Genomic DNA, 19,460 nt, shown 5'->3' with positions numbered 1-19,460 from the left:
AGCCCACTGGGCTGTCACAGGGGGAGTTAACACTGCTGTCTCCAAAGGTTTCACCACACAAGAAGCAGAGGAAGGCTCCTAGTCTAGCTGCATCTTAATGCTGACTGGCTGGCCATTTTTACCCCTAAGAAGACATAAATGTTATTCTAGAGGGACTCAGTCTGCCTTCAGGCTCATCCTTTTATGATTATTTAAAACACACCCATTTACTTTCATTTGGAATAACTTTTTCCATTTTTTTTTTCCTAAGAGAACAATACAGCTGCTTTAGTTCACCCTGCCTTCCCATTTCTTCTAGAGATGGCATTTCATCATGCTTCCCAATAACTACTTGTGGCTTCTTTCCATCCCCCAACCTATTTTCCAAGTAACAGGATTGAACACCCAGACTGAAAATAAAGTTTACTGGGGCACAAAACGTAGGTTTCTCATTTTCATGCTTCACTGTGCAGAGATTATTTGTATTAACAGTTTTATGATGTTTCTGCTGCATAGGCATCCTGCTTGCTCTGCAAACCCATTTCTTCTGGGAGATGGGAGGTTGGTTTCCCTTCCTAATCAATATTGGATTTCCCAAAATATAGGTTGAGAGGATGGGAGAAGACAGGAAAAAGCCCTGGCTCTGAGGACCCCAGGTCCCACTACACAGGCTGCAAATCACTCCCTGCGAGCCTTGGCTGCTGAGTGATTTTTCTTATGTTACTGCTACTGAAATGACCTGAAAGAGAATGGGCAGGAATTTTGGAAGCCAGAGGGCTCTGATCGTGCACTGCTGAAGCTGGTAGAAGTTTTACACTTAAATCTCAATGGGAACAAGGCCTGAATCCTCTGCAGACTGAAAGGGGCAGGTAGACAAAGACCTTACCCATGTGTCACAGAAGGAGTTCAACTATTAGGATGCTGTTGGATGTTCCCCTGCCCCAGTGTGAGTATTTCACAGTCTGGTTCCTAGGGGATTATTGTAGCATCTTCAATCCATCTCTTACAAGATGCAGTCTTTGTCTGTCCTGTGGCTGTCAGCCCCAAACTGCTGTTTTCTAGCTGGTCTTCTCACATCTAACCATCACCATCCTGCTGCTGTCTGCAGCTGCTCCATGCACGGGCTCTTCAGGGAAGGCAATAGCAGGCAGTAGAAATTATGCTCTTAGTGTTCCTTGGGACACAGCTGCTTAATGTGCTGAAGAAGAGATGGGACCATCCCTACCACCTCTCTTGCTCAAGGAGGAAAACTGTCATGTGGTAAAGTTAGGGAAACCCTGGTCAGCCATCAGTTGTTCCGGTCACACATGCTCCATGACTTACACTCTGTGCTACTCTCCATGTGTCATACAATAACTGTCTCATAAGCACTGTTGGGAACAGTTGTTGCTCCACCAGTTTTAGAATACACAATTGTTTCCACAGTGGGAGAGATCTTCCAATTAGAGAATTACCATCTGGCGTTTCTGACAAACGCTGAGCATCCGAAAAGAATACATATTGCTACTGTCCAGGAACCACAGACAATACCAAGAGCAGTCTGTCTGGGAAGTTTCCCCACCCTCGGGCAAAAGCAGCCAAATTCTATTCTCAGTTACACAGGAATAAAGCCGGAACAACCCATGTCTTTGGCAGTTATTCTTAATTTGTACCAGTACATCTGAGAGCACATTTGGGGCCCAAGCCTCAAACATCACAGATTGGTAGTGTTGAATTATGAGAATAATGCATCTCAATAACAGAAAATAGACTGGCAGTAGAGCTTTATTGTATTTCATTGGTTTATGGTATGGCCTCATGTTTTTAGCCCATCTATGCTTGCATCTGCTAGCACTGTTATTACTGCTTCTTTTGTTTTTAAATAGCCACACGGGCAAGTAGGTTTGGCTATGGATTCTGAGCAGGATCCTCACTTCAGAGGCCAGGCACTGTTTCTCAGACTCACATGAAAACACTTTAAAAGACCTGGAAGGAATAATGTACTCTGCTGGCTTTGCAGCCTCAACATCCATTTGCAGTTGAAGTGCATTGGCTTTAGGTTCCTTATACCTGCCTAAGTAGAGCTCTTTTTCATAACAGGATTACAAGGTTTTGAGAGTTGGGAGTTTTTTTATTTTTCTCTGTGGTCAAAATAGTGCTTTTTTCAGCCTCACTTTGTTCTCAGAGACAGTCAAATTGTTTTGATGGCACCTTTCCAAAAGGAGCAGATAATGTTACGGAAATTCTCACAGAATCACAAACTGGTTTGGGTTGGAAGGGCCTTAAAGCTCATCCAGTTCCAAGCCCCTGCCATGGGCAGGGACACCTTCCACTAGACCAGGTAGCTCCAAGCCCTGTCCAACCTGGCCTTGAACACTGCCAGGGCCCATAAATCTTAAATTATTTAAGTTACCAGCAATTGAGAACATAGCTTGATGGCAGATCATGTCAAGCAGTCTATCTTACAGCAGTTACTACTAGCCCCATCTGTAACAAACAAAATTCAAAGCAAGGCTGCAAAGGAAGCCAGGCATTTAGGTTTCCCTAGTTTTCTTTCTATTAAGTTATTGCTGTGATGCTTGCTACATGTATGCACACGTGTGTAATCTGGCATACACTGCAAATAAAAATGGAGGGTGGGACTGGATCCAGCTCTGTGTCCTTAGCATTAGTAGACTGGATTCTACTAGCAGTTTCAAAGCCTAACTGCACCTCACCTAGATCAGCAAGCATTGACCCGGGCCTCTGATATGGTTGCATAATTTACTTATTACAGAGATACACAATAGCTTTTCTTGCTCATTGCTTTTCTTGCTCATTAATCTTATCATGGTGTGTCTCTTGGCATTTAGGTCTTTCAGCAAGAAAGAAAGAAGCCACTCAGAAAAAATGGCATTCACCAGTTATTATCCCCATCCTCACCACAGCAGCGAGGTGGTTACTGGGTCCACCACACTGAACGAGAACCACAAGCTCTCAGAACTTTCCAGGCCAGATAGCAGGACTTCTGCATTTGTCTCATCCCCAACAGAGGCAAGGAGTCACTATCCTGAGCAAAAGCAAGGCTTTAAATCCTTGTACCTTAACCTTACTCATGGATCTGGCCAGTCCTCCCCCAGTACACCCATCCCAGCTCCCTCAGACTTCCAGAGTGCAAGTGATGGCCAGGCTCTGAGACAGCACCATGCCAAACGAGATGCTGTTCCCCCTGAGGGCAACGGTAATATTCAGGCACAGTCTTTGGATGCTGTCCAGGATAGATCCTCCAAGACTCCCACAGAAGAAATGATGTGGAGAAAGAAGGCTGGGCTGCTCCACAGATCTGTTCCATCCAAAGTGGTGTGGGCTCATTCAGTCAAAGACAACAGCTACCTGAGGGCTATGGTGTCTCCTCCAGCAGCTGGGCCACAGTTCCCCCAGAGGTGGCAGTCCCTGCCGACACAGAGCAGCACTTCTTCTGACCCAGAGACTCCTTCTCCCCCGGGGACAACCCATCTCCGGATCTCAGAGTCAGGGCTGCAGCTCACACCCCCACCGCTGCTGCAGGATGATGAGGACGACGAGGTGTTTGTCATGCCTTCCCAGGCCAGGGCCGTTGCGCCACCCTTCTCACCCACCTCACTGCCATCCCATCCTCTTCCTGAGCTGAGCTCTTACACTTCTGCCAACAGCACAGAGGAATTCCCACCTCCTCCCCCTCCTGTGGCCCTTGAGGGGAATGGGGCATCTGGAGACAAATCCACCAGTCTCACAGAGGACGCCAAAGTGAGGTAGGGGCGGGGTGGGGGGGGCCTGGAACACACAGTCTTGGCCGTTGTAGGGCCATATACAGCATGATATGAGGGGCTCCAGACAAATGGGACTGAGATCTGTGTACCGCGGTGAACCACCCACAGCTGCTAGCTGAGCAGGCACTTTCATGCTTCTTACTCCAGCATGAAGAGTTAAAATGGCTGCTGACTCCTTCTAGTTACTGGGGTTTGAGAGAGAATTGTGAAAATCCTTGATGTTTTTTCCAAGCAGTTAGAGTTTCCCAGAATACATTTGAGACCTGGCACAAAGTAATGATGTTATGAAACAGTGACCATCTGCCAAGAAGCGACAACACAAATATGTCACAGGCACACTGAATAGTGATTTTTTCCTGAAGGATAGGACTTGGGGCTTAGTGTGCAGCTGGTTTAAATCAGCACAGCTTCCTTCACTCCCAAGGAGCTGCTCTGATTTCCATCCGGGAAGAATCTGACTAGGGCTGTGGTAGTGATTGGCTTTTCCAACATGAAAAGGATAAATGAGTATAGACAGCTCAGGATGGTAGCTCCAGCTGGGGAAATGCAATGTCGCCAGTCTGTGAGCAGAAAACGAAGTAACTTGTCATAGAATCACTGACTGGTTTGGGCTGGAAGGGACCTTAAAGCTCATCCAGTTCCAATCCCCTGCCATGGGCAGGGATACCTTCCACTAGACCAGGTTGCTCCAAGCCTCATCCAGCCTGGCCTTGAACACTGCCAGGGATGGAGCAGCCACAGCTCTTTGGGCAACCTGTGCCAGGGCCTCAACACCCTCACAGGGAAGAACTTCTTCCTGAGATCTCATCTCAATTTTTCCCTCTGTCAGTTTAAAACCATTACCCCTTGTCCTGTCACTACATGCCCTTGTCAAAAGCCCTTCTCATTCACTAGTTCTTTCTATGTTGTAATGACAAAACAGCAGTGTCCAGGTTGAAGGGACAATATGCTTATGGTGCCAGTAGCTTCATACTGTGGGTTTTTGTGTTGAAATGAGAAGTAAGACACAAAAATTAATGAGAGAGAAGGAAAACTTACTTGTCTTAGTCCTTTGCCATGTGTTCACAATGGTCCTGTGTTGTAAGTTTATGTTCATCTCACAGAATCTTTCTGTCCATAGCAGCTTCAAAAGCTTTCCCAAAGCCCTGGCTGAGTGGGAGATAACAGGATGGGGCACCAGTGTCCATGAAAATAGTTGTCCCCTCTCCCCATCTGCATCAAAGAGGACTAGCTCTCCATCTGCTGTGGATAAACAGCACCAGTTACCTGCTGCTTCTGAAGCGCCTCAAAGTACTGATAGGCAGCCCATAACTCAACCTGAAGGAAACCACAGTGAGCCAGCAGTCATCACCAGAGAACTGGAAAAAGGCAGCCTGGATTCCAGGATGCACAGTGCAGCATCTCCAGTGAAGACAAAAACCCCAGAGGATATTAAGTCAGAAGCTCTAGCAAAAGAAATTGTCCATAAAGACAAGTCTCTGGCTGATATCCTGGATCCAGATTCCAAAATGAAAACAACCATGGACTTAATGGAAGGGCTTTTCCCCAGTGGAACCAGCTTGCTGAAGGAGAACAACATGAAGAGGAAGATGACACAGAAGAAAGCTAACAGGACAGTGGCTGAAGATGACACGTAAGCCCTACTTCTTTGGGTGGTGGGCTAACACTGCTGCAGAACTCACTAACTGCTTTTAAGGACAAGCCAGTGCTGAATTTTTCAGGTGGTGGATGCTGGTGGAGAGAGAGCTTCTCTGTTCCCAGGTGTGAAGACTTAAAGTCCTTTCTCAGGAGCTTGGCTCTACATGTTGCCTTTGAGCTCACCTCTCTGAGCTCTTTGGAAAATCATGCTGAGCATAGTAACAGGGCTTGTTACATGTGTTACTTGATTTTTTTGTTACTTGATTTTGCTCTCTTAACCTTTGTAATCTGAAGCAATTCAGGCCAAAGCACAATAACAGGTATATGAGAGTAAAATCAGTACTAAAACAGTGGTAAGCAGGAAGATAATGAGTGGCCAAATTTTGAAAGGAGGGATGGAGGCACCTGCTTATTACAGGGAGATACAAAGTTCAGCCCAAGTTCTCCAGTGTGGATTTTATAAGATAAGAGACTCCAAAGTGACACCTGGAGAGCCATAGAGAAATAAGTTGTAATACATCATGCTAAGTGAGATGGTCAGTGCAGCCTTCACCAGCTGAGGTGTTCTGATTTACCTTCAGCAAGGATCTGGTCCTTTATAGAGTTGTTAACTGAGTCTACGTTTAAGGAGAGGATAAGCATGAAAGCAGCTGACATGCACCCTCTGATGGCAGGAATCGGCCATTTCCTTTGTGGATAATAACACTGGGAAGGTCCCAAAGAGGAAATACTGGAAAACCATTGATGTAGGCATGGGAAAAAGTCAGGCTCTGACTGAACTTCTCCTTTTTCTTCACTGTGGTGTAGGAGAGAAGAAAAGGAAGCTCCCGTAACCCTGGTCACCTGTCCTGCATATTACAGTGTTTCAGCACCCAAAGCAGAACTGCTGAATAAAATCAAGGACTTGCCAGAAGAAGTAGGTGAGGAAGAGGAGCTGCTGGACATAAATGAAAAGAAGGTAAATTCAGCACACCACTACCATTTGCTAGTAACTTCCTGAAACAGTATCAAGCCCTGAAGTAAAATGCATTTCTATTTGAGCTCAGGTTTTGGCAGTCCCAAGTTACATGAGGGCTAGGTGTGTTTAGGCCCCCTGTGAAGCTTTGTTACAGTGACCCAGACTGAACAAAGAGAGATAATCTGAGTATTCATAGTAAACTTGAGTACAAATCTTGCACAACCCTGAGGCAGGTCTGTACTGTACCAAATGCTGAGTGTACAGATTGTAAGAGGCAGTCCCTGTCCCATAGCAAGGAAGGAAAAGGGAGAGGTGAAGCGACTTTAGTACGTACAGCTTAGGTTAGAAACAGGAACAGATTCCAGCTAGTGACTGTGCTGAGCGCATGACGTTTGCCCTAGGATTTTCCTCTTCAGTGAAGGCAATTTACCCGTTTTAGCTGCTATCTGCACTCACTGCTTCCAAAGAAACATTGGCTACTCCTTTTCCTCCACACTTTATTGTTTCACTGACCTGCTGAAAGTGATGTGCACCTCAGCAGCTCAGTCAGCATAACCTCAATATGATGGGTGGGAGGAGAGCAGGGCAGGGGAGGAGGAAATCTTTTCCTCTGATTGCATTTCACTGAGGAATGGCCCCTGCAGTTCTTGCTGCAGGCTTGGGTGCTCTGTCTTCCAGTGCTTTTGCAGGGCCTTCTAATTTGCCCCTGTGGTTGTCTCACATTGGTTACCTGGTAATTATAGATGTGCTATGAAGCCCACAAGTCCCAAAGAGCCACAGGCAGGTACTTGCCTGTCTGTGCCTCCCTTCACATGCCTACATGTCAAAAGCAGCTGTGCCTGTAAATTTAAAACATCCTACATTGCACCAGACAGAGTAGCGCAGCCCATATTCCAGCCCGTATTTGTACAACAGTAGAGTTTAAGCATACTAAAGGATGCAAATATTTGTGCAAGTCCCATATGCTGTGATTGTTCCTGCACTGATACCAAGCATGGATTTAAAGAAAGTCCCTCAAACCCAGCCTCTCCATCATAGTGCAGAGAATTCACATCTCTAGCACAGCTCCACATTTTCTCTCCAGGTCCTCATCCCCATGCCACGTGTAAAAAAGCAGAGAGAAGATGTGATGCCCTGTAGCCCTGACTTAGGGAGCTTAGTCTCTTTTCCACATTGCCTTACTGTTTCTGTTCTCAGCTTTTATCTGCTAAGCACAATCTGCTCCCTACCAGGCTTTAATACACTGACAGCTAGAATGGGACCTCCATCAAAGTGCTAACATGAATAAGGAGTGCTAAGCGAGGAGACTTTCCCTGTTTTGTTGAAGCATTTGAGATGCAGTCAAGTCTTCAGGAGCTGTCATACCATGCCATTGGAATGGATTGGGGCACTCATCATGCCTGCCATCTCTTACTTCTGTGGTCTTACACAGATTCTGCATAGCAAGTCTACACAGATAGATCATGCATGTGTTGCTAATTAATGCTGCTTTAAATATCTGGCCCTAGCCATCAGTTATAGAGCACCCAGCTTCAAAGGTAATCAGCCCAATCGTCTCTTAGGATGCTACAAAACCACCTGCCTCCTTAAACAAGCGTGAAAGGTAGGTAGCGGTGAAACAGGTGCTGCTCCATGGAGTCAGTGGACATGCTGCAAGCATCTGACAGGCTTGCAAGTAGATGTGAACCTGCCATGGAGGATGAGTCCCGGAGCTCAAAGGTTACATTTGCATGGAGAAACAGAAATAGATGGGAGTAATTAGGCCAGACAGCAAGATCTGCCTGGTATGTTGTTCGTGGTCTGTGTGAAAGAACATTTGCATAGGCATTTTCTGAGAAGGCAGCTACTCTCAGAGGTCATTTGGATAAACCAAGCTCATTTCCATTGTTAAGTATGCAAAGGAGCTATATTGGCTGGCATTTGGGATCTCTCAGGAGAGTCACTGATTAATGAACACAAAGCAAGTGTGTCACAGCCCTGTACAGCTCCCATGCCTTTAGAACAAAGGTATGTCACTCCCAGTGATCCTAGAGCCTCCTGCTATATCTGAAGGGCAGATCTGAACCTTGAGCAAAGCTCCTGGAGCAGGGAGGAACGACTTATCATCTGAGCAGCTCTATCCTCCTGAAAACCTGTTGAGGTTAATGATGGACTCTGTTCAGCCCATACAGTCCTGCTGTAGAGTTTTCCCTTCTAGTATAGTAATCATTGAAAATAGGTCACTTCTTTTGCTCCCCAGGATATGGTCCAGCAATCAGCTGGTGAGGATCTTGGCTCTCTCTTCTGAAGGTGGCATTAGGATCAAAGGCACAGGGAAGGACAAGTGTTGGTCACAACCTGTCCCACTGAGGGGAGAATGCAAGGAAAGGTTTTGTTTTCCCTTATCCTAGCAGGTGGGATTTAGTACAGCCTTTGTTCTTCTCTTCCCTGAACTACCTTTGAACTAATAGTGTGACTTAGCAGTCATTCTAGCATAAGTCTGGTCGCTGATGTTTATTTTAAGAGAATAATATGGTTTGTTCAGCCTTTCGTCTATGTGGAAGCTGGCAGTAGACTGCAGTGCAGCTGCAAAACCATGCACTCAGAGGATGCACGCCAAGTGTTCCATCTAGTGGTGTCTGGCTAAGCACTGCTGCTGATGTCCCTGCTGCAAAACCAGCCTGTTAAAACCTGCTCTGACAGGCCATCCCGGGGATCAGGGCCAATCCAGACCATCCCCAGCCTGACCTGGGTTTGAAGATCCTTTCTGCTTTGGAGTAGACTGTCTTCTTACACAGAATGACCATCACTTTTGATGGAAAGAAGACTTTGAGAGTATTTTCAGGCAACCCTGTGATTTATTTCTTTTTCATCTCACAGTGTTTGTATGCAGAGCAAATTAAGATAGATGTAATGGTGTCTCAGCAGTGCATAAACTGAAGAGACTGAAAATACCCAAGCCTCATACAAAGAGCTTTTCCTGCTCTCTGTGATCTCAGTTCTGAGTTAAATAGAAGCAAGAATTGCAAGCCCCAGGCCATACACTTCTGCTTTTGCATATGTCTTTCCCCTAAATCCTGATAGAAATTAGGATCTCCAGCATATGTGCAGCATAGCTGTTTCTGAAGTAACTGAACTCTGGGGGCCTCCTTTTCTTTGGCAGTGAAAGAGTTGCCAGCATTTTCACAAAATGGGTGTCTGCCCTCCTTGTCTTTGCTCAGTCACTAAGTAAATTCAGAGCATCTTTGGTGTAAATGCTTGCTTGATTCCCCTTTCTGTGAGGCTGTGCCTGCACAGGCAGGAAGCTTTGGTCATAGCTGAATTTGAGGCTCACACCTCAACACTAAGGCAGCTGAGTAAGGAACAGTAAGTAGTTTCAGGAGGAGGAAATATGTAGCAGTTCCTTTTTTCTTACTAAGCCATATGTAAGTGTCAGCGCAGCCTCCTGCCATGCGATTAATACAGCTTAAATTCATTTTTTGCCAGTTGTTTTGCACAGTTCTGGGTCATATAAAATACAACATCCAAATAAGACATTTCAGGCTGGGGCAGGGAGGGGGAATATGCAGGAGATGTGGCTGTAGCTCTTTTCACTCGGAGACTTTAAAGAACTGTCATCTTTCAGATATAGGAAATTGGGTATCAGATTATGGTGCAGATGTCTCCCTCAATGGCAGAACAAGTATATCTTCATGTGATCTGATCGGGTACTCAGGTTGTCAACTAGATGTGGAATTTCAGAGTTTTCTCTGTTTCCTCCTTAATGTCTTCTTTGTCAGCTGTTGCTGACTTGACTCTGGTCCTCAGGAACTGAAGCCATATCCTTTCATTGTCATCATCCATAAATCCAGGGAGATCATGGTAATTATGAATGTGGCAATGCGTTTCCCTTCTGACAGGCTGAGCTCATCGGGAGCTTAACCCACAAGCTGAAAATCCTGAAGGAAGCCAAGGAGGGCCTGCTTGCAGACATCAAGATGAATAATGCTCTTGGAGAGGAGGTGGAGCTGTTGATCAGCAAGCTATGCAAACCTAACGAGTTTGACAAGTACAAGATGTTCATTGGCGATTTGGATAAGGTGGTGAACCTCTTGCTCTCCCTCTCTGGACGCCTGGCCCGTGTAGAGAACGTTCTGAGCAGTCTGGGGGAAGATGCCAACAGTGAAGAGCGGGTATGTATCTGCACAGCCATCTTGGCCTTGTACGTATCTTGGCCTTTTACAAGCCGCAGGACAGCAGCAGTCACAAGAACATGCTTGTATAAGCGAGGACCTCCAAAGACTCACAGGTGTCTTAGGGCTTATGTATATACAGTAGCAAATGCAGGTCTGCCCCTGGGAATCTTGGTCCCAGTTTGTATCAGTGTCTCAGATCCTGTGGCTTTTGTCTCAAAACAGAATGGCCGTGGCTGGGACAGCATGTCTGTGACGATGGCTGGAGGAAAGGGTATATGGTGTTGTGCATTGTGGAACAACCCACTCACTGCCTTTTGCCTCAGTTCGAGCTTTTTGTAACATTCTTTGGGTGGTTGAGAGGCAAAGCCAGGTTTTCCTGGTAGCTGTTGCTTTCAGGGAAGTTTTACTGACTTTCTTGGAGTACTTTCTGTCCTACTTTGACTAGAACATTGTCCTGATTCAGTGGGATTCAGGTTTAATATGTAATGAGGAATTCATCCTCCTCCCCCAGGCTTTTGACTGTCTGTCTGGGAGTTTAGCAGCCATCTCACCTCCCCCAGAGGTGGCAAATATGGTGTTGGGAGGAAGGAGAAGGGAGATCAGTGATTTTGGTGCTGCTGATACTGAAGTGCTCTCTTTGGCGTGTGCAGAGCTCACTGAATGAGAAGAGGAAGCTGCTGGCTGGCCAGCATGAAGATGCCCGGGAACTGAAGGAAAACCTTGACCGTCGAGAACGGGTGGTCTTGGAGATCCTGGGCAACTACCTCTCTGAGGAACAGCTCCAGGATTACCAGCACTTTGTAAAGATGAAGTCGGCACTCCTCATAGAGCAGCGAGAACTAGATGATAAAATCAAACTGGGTCAGGAACAGCTCAAGTGCCTGATGGAGAGCCTCCCCACAGACTTCACGCCCAGGGATGCAAAGGCAGCAGCTGCCCTAGCTGCAGCACTTGCTACCTCTGCAGGGGTCGGTGGTAAAACACCTCCAGCGATCTCGTCCTCATTCTAACCTTTCCCAGGTGGATCTGGGATACACTCCTCCTGCTCAAGTCCATTTAATCCAGGTACTTGGCAGATGGTCCTCTATAAAGACAATGAACAGAGAGAGGTTTAGAACAAGATTTTAACGAAGAAAAAAAAAAAAAGGGTTTATTTTCCTTTTCTTCCACCTCTGCTTCCTGGAAATGTAAAACAGTGTGGAGGGAAATCTCCTGCCAGAGATGGGGAAGAGTCTCATGAGAACTGAAGATACACATTAATAAAAACCAAGACCTCCTCTCTTCTCTTTCCTGCCTACCTGGCACCTCATTAAATAATGAAGGATCTAAAAGAATGAAGCCTTAAAAATAAAACCCAACCCATTCTACTGAACATTATTGATATTTATATTTTTAAAAGAACAAGACAGAATGTGTAAGTTTTTGTACATACTCTAATCAGTTACTTGATTCTACTTTGCTCTGTATGTAGAAAAGACATTTAATTTTGTATTTTGTGAAAACCTTAACAAAAAGAGGGAACCCCAAAGATAGTCATGCATTAGCTTGGAACATCTCTTTGTGGTTTTGTTGCTGTTGTTGTTTTTTAATGTAATAAAGAGCTACCAGAAGAAGCTTCAGCCTGTTTCAACACATGCTAAATTAAGTGGCCTTGTGAAGGAGCTTTTGACCAGGAGAACACAATCTTTTTATTAACATGAAATCTGATGTTCTCTTCCTACCCACAGAAGCCATACACATGCAATGATAATGTTGTGCCCCTAGTTAGATAGGCAAGAGCTTGCTGTAAGGATAATAGGATTATTTCCTAGTTCGGGCAGTCTGGAGTAACCAAATTTGCCTGACTGAACTTCACCACAGATAGAGGACTGCTGCCTGTTTGCAGTCAGTAAAGTAGACTGGGGCAGGCCCTCTTTTTGTGCTTTCCTCTCTAACAAACTACATCACCATTTAAACAAAATGCCTAGAAGCTGCATGAACAGATTATCACCATGGCTCATGAGCCAGATATGTATCACCTGTCTCCAAACCTTGCAGAGACTTTGAAGTGATTCAGGCTTCTCCCTTCTCCAGGGTGTTGCATTGTTCATCCTATTCTATCTCGCCACCAGGACCACTGCAGGGATTTTAGTTATGTAGTTTTTAAGTCCATTCACTGTGAATGTCAACTTTAGGATGTTACTGAAAATTACAATATTCATTCCTTTCAGTGCTGGTTTTAAAGCCCCTTTATTTTTTTTTTTTAATAGCTCATATCATAGTTCTTCCACGGACAGCTTGGCAAACTGAGGAAAATGCCAAATTAGAGCAAGTGCCCTTCTGTCATACCAAGCATCAGCTCTTCAATACCCAAAAGAAATTTTACCTGGGTTTGTAATGCTTTTAGAAGCAGCAATTACCTGTGATGACATATCCTTTTCATTACTTTTGAGACTGAATGCTGTTTGGGCTCATACAACATTTCATGAGACCCCTAAGCAGGGGAAGTGATTCTTAGGCCTTAACAGCTGAATCAAAACAAAATTAGAGAGAAAATAAAAAATAATTATTTGTTTGAGTGCAGAGTCATGAAAATGGGGGTGGGGGGTGGGGGTGGGGGTGTTTCAATCCAATCAAAATATTTAATTTGTCCTAAAAAAGAAATCTTACATAGTACTTTAGTTTATTAGATTTAAAGGTTGCTTTACTTTAGATTTTTGTTTTGCAGCCACCTTTCCATCCTACACTTACCAAAACAATAGGCCTCATTTTTATAATTGAAACATGTTTGGGATATTGGAATGGCATACCCAACCTCCCACCCTGCCACAGGGACAGCAGCAGTGGCTGTTTGCTGGCCAGCCTGTGTAGCCTACTTCCTTCCATAGGTGACAGTGGATGAGACTCTTCCCCAGGTCATTTCAAAGAATCTGAATCAAATACCTTCTCCTGAGCAGTCTCCAGAGAAGTCCATTGGCTGATGAAGGATTCTGTGACAGCTGCCTGGCCAGTTCAGCCAGCTACAGTCCAGTGCTAGCAAGTGTGCAGTCTCACTTCACTGGCTTGAGGAAAACTCCTAGTAGGGACAAAGTAGTTACACTTTTTACATGCATTGCCAGTTCAAAGTAAAAGCTAGTTGTACAAAAGCAACCGGGCTCCTCATTGCCTGTTACAATATGTTGTGTTTGCGCGTGTATTAGGAGCACAGCATTTTTCCTGAGTCAGCATTCTTTGGATAATTATCTTCAATTTCCAGCCAGTGTGTGAGGGAACTCTCAGGAAAAAGGCAGCTATAACTCATCCTTCCAAAGCCTCCTGCTAAAGCACCAGAGGGCTGGGGTGCACTTTTCCTGGCCTTTGAAAGTAATCAAACTATATTGCTGTGAGAGCACCCACACCTAGCACAGGGGAACACAAAAACATGAAAGCATGCACTTTCACCATGATGGTATTGCACAAGATCTTGAAGCAGGTCTTATAAAGCTAGCTCTCTAAGTCCTCATATGCTTTCAGTGACATGCTGCACCCACAGCCTGCTCTGCCATGCCATATGATTCAAGCACTGTGAAAATCTAGTGATCCAACTTACTGTTTGGGGTTTTATACTGGAGCCCTTGGGCAGTTGATGGTAACAAGGAATTCATGTCAGATTCTTTCCTCAAGACTAAATCTAGTAAAGAGTGTTTACATGCTAGAGCCTGCTGCTTGTAGGCTTATACACATCATCTATTGTGAAGGTTAACTATAAAATTAAACACAGAGCACCGAAACAGTTTATGCATCAGGCTTGATCCATCATCTCTACAACTTGGCTGCTGTCATAATTGTTTAGGCTGGTAATTAAGAGAAGCAAGCAAACCAAGCTGGATAGCGTTTCATAGTCACTGCACGCAAATCTTGAATATTAACATTAGCAGCGATTTGTCATTTGCAGAATGGGAAACAAAACAAGCTCTCCTTAGGAGAGCCTATGCTTTAAATCCGTGTGAGCAAACCAGGGCATATCTAGAGACCCAATCTCTATGGTTTCTCCACGCGTTATTCAACCATCCACCAAGCCAGTGTTTACATCTGGGTTTGATTCACGTTAAGAGTTGTTTCTTCCTTTATATCCCTTCCACAGGGGATGTATGCTGACTGTGGCATGGCATTATGGTTTGGCTGTGTTCCTGCAGGACTTTTGTTCATGCTTCTGCACATAAACTGTTGTACACCTCTTGTGTACTATACGGGTTTTCTAGCCATGTGTTACTGAGCAAACATTGTTTGTGTCGTGCAACTGGATGTATTTATGTGGCCAGAGTGGTCTCACTCTAGGAGATGGTCCTCTCCTGCCTGGTTTAGCCAGACTCTGCTGACCCTCTTCATTATAAATTGTGGAAATAAGCTGAATTCAGGGTGTTAATTACTCCAGAGGATGCTTGCCAGACGCTTATACGCACACTGCTTATACTGTTGCTTGTGTGTGTACAGTAACACAACCCTTCCAGCTGTAGCTCTGGCTTTTGTGCAGCTTGCTGCGTGTTGGTGCTAAAAGTCTTTGCAAAAAACTTGCTTTCTCCTTGCCTGTCGCAAGATGGAATGGAGCTGGTCCTGGAGGGGGATGTCAGCATGTCTGCACCCAGGTTGGGATTTGGGATTAGGAAAAAGGATTTGTTTTCTGCTACACCTTGAAGAAAATATGGTTCATGTGAGCCAGGGAGGTTTCTCCTCTGTGACTTGCAGTGTGAGACCATGCCTTTCTGCTAGGGTTGCTCTGTGAGAGGATAGCCTTTAAAGGAAACCAGAAAAGCCAGCAGCATTTTAATTAATTTTAATTTTAGCACTTAATGAAGTTTTAGGACTGAAATGCAAAAAAAAACCCCAAACAACCAACCAATTGCCACGTAATTCAGATGGGGAGACTACGGGCTGGAGAAAGCCTGACCGAATACTGAGGAAAGACTTAGGGACCTGCTTTTGCACAGTTTGTTGTGCCACAGGTGTTTTACTGAGCTGAAATAAAACTGCAATTAAAAAATAGATCAGTTTCCATAGCTAGCACATGAGGGTAATCAGGGCTACTGAGGGCAGCAGGGTTGGGAGCCGCTGGCCACAAGCCCACACACAAGACACTGCAGTAGGATGCGTGCCTCAGTCTGAAGCCTGCTAAGAAAAGGTGAATACGTACATTTTTTACATGTATTTACACATTTTTTTCCTCCTGTGGAAGGCTTTGCAGCTTGTGTGTGCCTGCTTGTACCCACCGTGGAGTAGGGCCTGGGGTTGAGGGGAGAAAACATCCCAGTTTGTTGGAAAGTAGGTGCGTTGGAGGGTTGATTCCCACAGGGGTGTCCTCAGCATGCGGGGAGGTGATGGTGCACCCACCCAGGGGATCTCAGCATAGCCTGTGCGATGCCTTTGCTCCTGTCACATAGCATCATCTGTGCCTGTCTCACCCCAAGGGCCTGGTATCCCTCACCAGCAGCATCCAGCCTTGTGCTCAGACCTCCATCACACTATGAGAAAAGGGAATTATATGGTTAATGTTTTGTGTGTTCTACACCAGAACAGGGGCCAGGTATGAGGTAGTGCAGTTTAAGGTTTGAGGGTGACTTCCTGAAATTAAGCGACAGAAGTTCTCTTTGGTCTGTAACAGTTTAAACTAGGACCAAGGGAGCAGGAGGAGAGTCAAAGAAAGAACATGACTGTGAGCACACTGGATGCTCTTGCAAAGCTGGCTGGTGGTCACCTTTTCATTTTGTACAAGAGATGTCAGTTCATATCTCATGTTTATTGCTTGGAAGAAATTGTCTAGCTTGTAAATTCTAGGGGAAAGTGACCCAGCTGACTTCCCCTATCTCACTACAACCTGGAGTGCCCATAAACTTCCCTAGCACATGCTTATACCATGCACAGTTTCTGGGTGCACAATGTACTGTGACTGTTTTTTGAGGCCACGGTGAAGTGTCACATGCATGCTTGTGTAGACAGAGTCACTTGGATGGCCTATTTCTGTCAAATGAAGTTAATGTGAAGTGCTCAGGGACAGGTTATTTTTTAAGAAGACAAAGCTGCTGGTCTGTTTTAGCCATCACTGGTCTTTTAAGTCCTCCATGAGATTACATTCCTGTCACATCTGTTTCCAATCTAACCTTTTCTGCCACTAGGTATTTGTTATCCTCTTCCTAGACATGACGTGGTATCATACATCACTTGTGTTCCTAGAATTATTTAGGTTGGAGAAGATTCTCAAGATAAGAGTCCAACCATTAACCTAACACTGCCAAGTCCACCACTAAACCATGTCCCTACACATCTTCCCAATACTTTCAGGGATGGTGACTCCACCATGTCGCTGGGCAGCCTATTCCAGTGTTTGACAGCCCTGGAGACCCAATCCCTAACACCCAATCTAAATCTTCATGTTATAACCCTCACAGCCATTTCACAGGGTTTTCAAGGTCCAGTTTTCCCTTGCCATTATGGTCTAAGGAAATAAAGCATGTCAGCTTTGATTCCCAGTGAATAGCCAGGGATGGAGGCCAAGTACAAGCTTGCAAGATTAAAAGGCAACTCTCTTAACAGGGATCAGTGTTGTTTCCCCTCGCATCTCAGTCTCAGTATTCAGGCGACCAAGGCACAGATTGTTCCTGTAGGCTCCTGTTGGGATATATTGCTGGACTGCAAGTCTGCTACACACTGCAGGATTTAACTTAAAATACAAAATAAAAGACACCACCACCCCCCTTAGGCCATGCTGTGGTGCTTCTGCTCCTCCCCAGAGCAAGCAAGGCTTGGGTTCTCCCAGAGATTTTAGCAAGCCCAGCTCACCCTGCACTTCAAGGAGAGTGCACTTGTCTGGGACAAGCCCCAGGTTTACATTTACTCTGACTCCCTGCCTGCAGCAGGGCACAGCATTCTTGCTTTCCGGGGGCTGTAGCAGTGAAGTCTTATCCTTACCCTAGGAGCCAGCCAAGGTGCTCTGCACATACTCTGCCTATTTAGCACTGTCACTTATAGGAACAGGATTATTTACAGCACTGGAACATGGGAGAACAAACCTCAAGAGGCAGAAGTGCTGGCAAAGGCATGCTTCCTTCCTACCCTTTCTCCTGTTTTGTGATCTCCTTAGTGGCCGCTGCCAGTGATAGAAAGCAGGATAAGTCTAATTAACCCTTGTGTGAAGTACAAGATGGGGCAGACTCAGATGAAGGCACAGTTTACCCTGATCACAGCAGTCAGAAACACTTGTAGCTAACCTACGTAGCAACCAGGGCCACCAGTTTAACGAGCAAAAAAACGAGATCAGCTTTACTCTTGTCAGTGCCAAAAGACACACAGATCTCATCTAATCAGGGCAGCTAATAACAGAGACCCAGCTGTAAGCTCTCCTGTGCCTCTGCAACATAAGGGCCTTCACTTTTTAAATGCTTGTACACAGTTATTTAGCTTACCTTCAGTTACCCAGAGAGCCTCCTGCTTATTTGCACAAAGTCCCTTGCTCTCCGTAGCTGCATCAGCTCTGGCAAGCAAAGAGGAAAAGCCCTGTCTATGCACAGTCACCATGTCTGTACCCACAGGGTGACTGGCAAGACAAAGCTACAACTCAGGCCCTTCTGGCAGAGCTGCAAGAAAGCCTCCATAACAAGGGTTATCAGTCAGAAGAGGTAAGACATCAGTACATCAGCAGGCGATCCACCCTCCAAAGCCATTTCCCCCCACCCCAATACTCTGGGGCAGCTGCTGTAGCACAGATCTGGACAGTGCTGCTGCCAGGCAGCAGTTGTGCTGACAATCAGGCAACAGTCCTGTCAGCCTCTCCATAAAGAGCCCTCACATGGCTGAAATACCCTACAGATTGGTAGTGCCCCCAGCCAGGCAGCCAGCCCAGCCACTCAGCTGTTCAAAGGAGCAGCAAATGCAGCCCTGCAGACAGATTATCCCTCAGGACTCAAATTCCACCTCTTCAGCAATGGAAGAGGTCACCAGCAATCAGCGACCAGCCAGGCTGCACTGGGGCAGCACCCACAAAGCTGCAGTGGTCAGTGAGCCAGCCCCAGAGCTGGGCAGCCTGCCCAGGCTCCCAGCACTCCACAGTTTTACCTTTCACATCAGGTCCTCAAATGCTGACACAGTCCCAACTCCAGCCCTGGGTACATGGCTAGCAGGCAGCTGGGAATAGCAGCAGCAGCAGACACACTCCAAGGCATTGCATGAACACAGCAAAGAGGTCTTGAGCACAAAACACTGTTTACTAAGTTTTTTAATTTGTCTGCCTAACTGCAGCTAGTTGTGCTTGGTGCACTCAGCATTCAGTGTCTCTAGTAAACTGCGCCTAGAGCTTAGCAGCCAAGTGCTACAGACACTGTCCCACAGACTCCTGATTCCCAAGAAGCCAATTTCTTCATGGGAAAACACAATACTGGGTCTCTGACAGTGTCAAGACCTCACTTCATGAAGCAGAACAGGCAGCCTGGATCCTCTAAAGACCTCAATCCTAAATTGTCTGTGAGGCCTCACCTTCGCACTGGCAAGTGCAGTTAGCCTGACTTGCCTGCTCTTCTCTACTCCTTAAGTACACTAGTGCCATCCTGCTAGGCATGCTCTTGGAAAGCAAAGCTATTAGCAAGTGCACAAGCCCTGTTCCCTGTGACTCCCCCAACCCCAGCAAGGGGATATGAGCAGCACTCCTTGGTCACACATGGCACAACACATGTCCAACATGCACTTGTTCAAGCTTTCCTGGCTGGGGCTAGTCAGAGTTTAGAAACCAAACAGCCAGTGACCCCCTCAGTGCATCAAACAGCGTCAAGGAAGCAACTACTACTAAGGTAGCTTTAGTCACACTAAATCATGCTTTGCCTGGCATGTGGTCTACCTCAGCATCAGCTGCAAGGCCACAGCGTAAGTAGGCACATAGATGGATACATCCCCCTTCCCACTGCCCACCCCTGTAGCGCACACAGGAGCGAGCAGATTAGAGCAGAAACAGCAGAGGAAGAA

The 19,460-nt window shown here is 45.9% G+C and overlaps 1 protein-coding gene across 5 annotated transcripts in view; it reads left to right on the top strand.

Annotated features, from left to right (window-relative positions):
• Nucleotides 1-12,115, top strand: part of SHROOM3 (shroom family member 3) — a 98,924-nt gene extending 86,809 nt beyond the window's left edge. For 4 of the 5 annotated variants that reach the window (XM_065686797.1, XM_065686778.1, XM_065686813.1 and 1 more), the window contains 5 exons: nt 2,811-3,728; nt 4,867-5,379; nt 6,192-6,342; nt 10,221-10,493; nt 11,147-12,115. In XM_065686797.1, the coding sequence (XP_065542869.1) occupies nt 2,811-3,728; nt 4,867-5,379; nt 6,192-6,342; nt 10,221-10,493; nt 11,147-11,506 (2,215 nt within the window). In that variant the 3' untranslated portion in view covers nt 11,507-12,115. The remainder of the gene's footprint in view (nt 1-2,810; nt 3,729-4,866; nt 5,380-6,191; nt 6,343-10,220; nt 10,494-11,146) is intronic. The other variant, XM_065686789.1, reaches the window with a different exon arrangement.
• Nucleotides 12,116-19,460: the final 7,345 nt, after the last annotated feature.

Source organism: Lathamus discolor, chromosome 1, assembly GCF_037157495.1.
Source record: "Lathamus discolor isolate bLatDis1 chromosome 1, bLatDis1.hap1, whole genome shotgun sequence".
In the NCBI taxonomy this organism is placed as follows: domain Eukaryota; kingdom Metazoa; phylum Chordata; class Aves; order Psittaciformes; family Psittacidae; genus Lathamus; species Lathamus discolor.
This window is presented reverse-complemented; position numbering and strand designations above follow the sequence as displayed.